This window comes from Photinus pyralis, unplaced genomic scaffold (assembly GCF_008802855.1).
Source record: "Photinus pyralis isolate 1611_PpyrPB1 unplaced genomic scaffold, Ppyr1.3 Ppyr1.4_LG1, whole genome shotgun sequence".
In the NCBI taxonomy this organism is placed as follows: Eukaryota; Metazoa; Arthropoda; class Insecta; order Coleoptera; family Lampyridae; genus Photinus; species Photinus pyralis.
In genome coordinates this window covers 3,052,619-3,057,430 of record NW_022170249.1, presented here as the reverse complement: position 1 = coordinate 3,057,430, position 4,812 = coordinate 3,052,619, and the positions used below count along the sequence as shown (strand labels likewise).

Below are 4,812 nucleotides of genomic sequence, written 5' to 3'. Positions count from 1 at the left end.
AATTACACTGTGAAAAACAAACTAAATTTAATTCTGCAACTGCATCTACAACCTCGAAGAAACGCTACGTGCGAAAAGTAGCATGCGCATAACTTAATTTGTGTACAGAACCATTCACAAGTGTTTCTAGGGACGATTACTTGTCATCGTTACTAAGCTGTTGTAAAAATTTAATTTTGTTGCCGGAACAATTTCTTGAAACTTACACGTAATCAGTTTGAGTACCTATTACAATTTCATTATGTTTCCTGAAGAATACAGAGACAAAAGCAGAAATATTGTTCACACAACCAACCGATTTTTCAGAGTGTATAAAATATAAAGACGCGGGAACCAAAACAACATGAAGTATGCTTTCAGTATTCAGCATGAAGTTGATAACAAAACTATACGCATCCCAGTCAACAAGAAAACATTAGAAAAATGTTTTAAAAACGTAACAACATTTAAATAAGCTTGATATGGAAAATGTTTTTCCAAAAAACGTTTTAGATATATTACAAAAATGTTTTACTGTAAATATTTTTGGGAGATATATTTTGCAAACATTTTTTACACATTTTGTGAAAAATGTATGCAGGTGCAATATTTCTAAAATATTAAAAAAAAGTGTTGTTGAATACCTAATCACGTGTTGTGAACCACGCACTCTTGGTGCAGTGCGCACTGCGCAGAACGCTTAACGGCTTCGTCTTATACTTAACCTCACTTGCAACGAATTGTTTACTACACGGTTTATTGTTCCTTAATTTGTTCGTGTTAATTTAAGTGTGTGGTATCATTTGCTATATTGTGCTCCATTAATTTATTCATTTTATTATTAGTTTAGTTGCTAAATTTTTGAGTGCTTTTCCGCCGGTGAATTATAACTACTTACCTACATAAGCCAACTCCAATACTCTATTTAGGTAAGTGTAATTTTAGATTCCTGTTACTTATAACCTTGCATGGTACCTGTTATAGTCGTGCTGTATATTCAAAGAATAAATTGCAATGTCAAAGAGAAGGAAATTACCGTTTAAGTTACTGTCAGCTCGCAGTCAACGTAGAAGGATGTATGATACTGATGATGAGGATGATAGTACCAATTTAAGCAATGCAGATAAAGATATTGAAACAGTCAGCTTATCTGATGATCAGAAGGCCATTCACAGCGAATCTGTAACACGATCCATGCATAATCAAAGTGCATTCGATTCTAACCTCGATTCAAACTTTGAAACATCCCAAACTAGTTCCAATCTTCTTGCTACGTCTGTTTCATCAAGTTCACCATCTTCAAATATGTTAAAGCTTTCATCTACAGATTCAGAGAGCAGTACGGCTAGTCTGTTTGATGTAGAATCGAATACTAATCCTAAGACCGAATTAGAAGATATTACAATTTTTTTACAAGAGTGGGCGTTGAATACCAATTGTACAACATCTGCACTATCTTCTTTACTTGTGGGATTAAAAAAACATTCTTGTTTTTCTCGTCTCCCAACTGATGGAAGAACTCTCTTAAAAGTGAAACGGTTGTTATCATCTAAGCCTGTTGATCCGGGACAATATGTGCATATTGGCCTAAAGCACCAATTAAAAGTAATTTTTGAGCCTTTGACATCGTTATCCATCACTACAATAGATTTATTAATAAATATTGACGGGTTGCCACTTTTTAAAAGTTCCCCCGGGCAACTAATTCCCATCTTATTTTCTATTCCAACAATAGTTCAATTGAAAGGTCAAGTTTTTCCCTTGGGTTTTTATTATGGGTTACAAAAACCTAAGAGTATGTCAGCGTTTTTGAATGACTTTGTTACTGAAGCTGTAGATTTAATCCAAAATGGTTGTTTGTTGAATATGACAAATGTTATTGTAAGAATAATTGGTTTTGTGTGTGATGCTCCAGCTAAAAGTGATGTGTTAGGCGTTAAAGGACACAGTGGTTATTCTTCTTGTACACGTTGTACTGTAGTTGGAGAAACGAGAAACCACAGAAGAATTTTTTTAGAAACTAATTGTGCTGCTAGAACTAACAGTGACTTTATTAATTGGATTGATCCATCATACAGATTACATGACACTTCTTTAGTTAAAATACCAAATTTAGATTTTGTAAATGGTTTTGTCTTAGACTATATGCATTTGGTATGTCTGGGGGTAATGCGAACTTTAATTGTGACATGGTATTCTGGAGATTTACCTCACAGGCTTTCATTTGAAAATATTTCAACAATTTCTAATAATTTATTACAATTGGTTCAAAATACACCAACTGATTTTGTGAGGAAACCTAGAGAAATAAAATATGTTCTTAGATGGAAAGCCACAGAATTTCGAATGTTTCTATTGTATTTCGGCCCTGTTGTTTTAAAAGGCGTTCTAGATCCTGAAAAATATAACAATTTCATTACCTTACATGTGGCCATTTCAATTTTGTGCAATACATTTAGATGCAAAGATAAAGATCAGAGACAGTATGCTAGGTGCTTACTAATTAATTTTATTAAAAATGTGCAAACTTTATATAGTCCAGATTTGATGACTCATAACTTTCATGGACTTATTCATTTGACTGATGATGCTGATTACTTTATAGGCAAAATCCCTGATTTTTCTTTAGACAGTATATCTGCTTTTCCATTCGAGAATTATATGCAGCAAATTAAGAGAATGGTAAGGGCGAAGAACGCACCTTTGGAACAGATTATAAATAGGATTAGTGAAAAATTTTGTTATGGTTCGCCTATAGATCCTATTCATAATACGGATACACCAAAAATGTTAATTTCTCATCAAAGTGGTCCACTTTTGCCCAATTGTGGAAATCCACAATACAAAAAAATTTCTTTCCGTTCCTTTACTCTTTCTACTACAGCTCCCAATAATTGCTGTAGATTAGTAAACGGTGACATAATTCTTCTTGAAAATATAGTATTTTGTACTATCAGCAATTCATTTGTAATTTTAGGGCGTAAGTACTTAATAAAAAATTATTTTTATCGGGTTCCCTGTCAAAGTAATAATTTAGATATCTACAAACTTTCGAAATTGTCTCAATTAAATATGTTTGATGTTAAAGAAGTATCTGTAAAATATATTACACTGCCACGTAAGGACTTTGTCGTAGCATTTCCACTGTTACATACCTATTCTTAAGCTATACCTACTCACAGTTTAATTTAGATTTTGTTTCTTTTTTTTGGAGATATTTAGCTACACTCCAGTTTCATTTATATTTTATAGTATTAATAGGCACGACTATACTACGTAATCTTATTCTATATGTTATGTAGACTGTTGTTGTAGAATGTGGACTCTTATACAATTTATTGACGATGATGATGATAATGATTACGATGTCATTCCAACATCATGGATTGTTAACAACACTACATGCGTATTTCCCCAAGAAAAGGCATCAAAGGTGAAGTTTTTAGTAAAAAGTAATGCCTCGCCAGATAAAACCTGGGAAGAGATGCAGATACAAATAATACACAATGAAATTGGTACGTTAAATGTTTTAAATTTGCAGGTTGTTATTTTTTGTATTACAGGCAATTACAACAAAGCTCTGCAAATGATGTTTAGAGCAGCAAAAAAAGCACCATTATTTTCAGATGACGAAAAAGGCAGAGGACATCGCCAAAAAAAAGAAACCAAGTTTCATGGTGAATGTGACTCAGAGGAAAATTCGCCAAGAAACCGCAATAATTCTAAGGAGTTATTGGAGGAATCGCATTACCCTACAGTTCCACCTTCATTTTCTGTAAAATACAATAAGCAAGCCTCGACACCCGCACCTCACAAAAGGACAACATTGCCACCTTCTGAACTGGCAAACACAACTGCACTTTTGATGGGAATAATCTTCTCTTTTCTATTGCACAACAGTTGTGCAAATTATCAGGTAAGCTACCTCGCAGAATGTTTCATTATTTTATCATTTATTGTAATTTTAGTTGATATGACTAAAATGAAAACCCACTTGAAACATATAAGGGAAAATACTAATGAAAAAGTAAATGCAACTGTGGAAGAATCCTACGATGCCGACGAATTATTTCTTTTTCCGATAAAAAATGAGGAGCAACTCCACAATATAGAGACGCAATTAAAAAATCCAGATAATAATAATAAATTGGTTGTGTTAAGACATTTTATGTTTTGATCAAATCATACTAATCTATCTCGTATTTTAGATAAAAACATTGTTGCATCAGGCTGAAGGCAAATCTGTACCGAAGATGGTAGGTTCGATTATGGCCTATGTTATTTCCAATGAAGTGGCTTCCAATTTCAGTTGGAAGGGCCAAAAAAGTAAACAAGCATTTCAGGAAATGGAATTGGCAAAAGCAGTTGTGGGTATATGCACACTATTTAAATACTAAAATTGTAATAACAAGCTTGCTATTGTTATTCATACAAAATCCAATGTTTGGTATCTTATCTAATGTATTTTAGCTGCAGTCTTAAAAAAATATCCATCTGAATCAAAACAAGACGTTATAAAAAGTATCCAGTTGTGGTTAGCACAAGCACCTACACGAATGAAAAGGTATATTTCATAACATTTTATATTAAATGGCTCGAATTTTATTTTTATATTATAGGGCTCTTGAGGTTAAATTAAGAAAAAACGCGATTAATGAAGATACTACCCAAATGTAATACCTATGCAACATATTCATTATGTAAAATTAATACTCATTGCGTTGTAGGGATCCTGAAAATGGCAATGGAGATTCCTGAATCTAAAAGGAAACACATCATGTGAATAAATTACATATAACACAAATTTTAATAAATAAATATTTTTTGAATGCA

General features: G+C 32.7%; 1 protein-coding gene across 6 annotated transcripts; it reads left to right on the top strand.

Moving 5' to 3' along the window:
* Positions 1-425: 425 nt before the first annotated feature.
* LOC116182818 lies at positions 426-4,812 on the top strand. Of its 6 annotated transcripts, XR_004147623.1 has the most exons (9): positions 426-908; positions 964-2,661; positions 3,295-3,494; positions 3,543-3,895; positions 3,948-4,129; positions 4,188-4,346; positions 4,450-4,543; positions 4,599-4,652; positions 4,707-4,812. XR_004147623.1 is itself a non-coding variant. In XM_031503374.1 (7 exons), the coding sequence occupies exons 3-7, from the start codon at positions 3,953-3,955 to the stop codon at positions 4,735-4,737; spliced, it is 519 nt and encodes a 172-aa protein (XP_031359234.1). In that variant the 5' UTR covers positions 3,146-3,494; positions 3,543-3,895; positions 3,948-3,952; the 3' UTR covers positions 4,738-4,812. The 6 variants fall into 6 exon arrangements, 1 of the variants encoding a protein (XP_031359234.1); XR_004147621.1 differs by having other exon boundaries at positions 964-3,494; XR_004147622.1 differs by having other exon boundaries at positions 964-3,494; positions 4,188-4,350.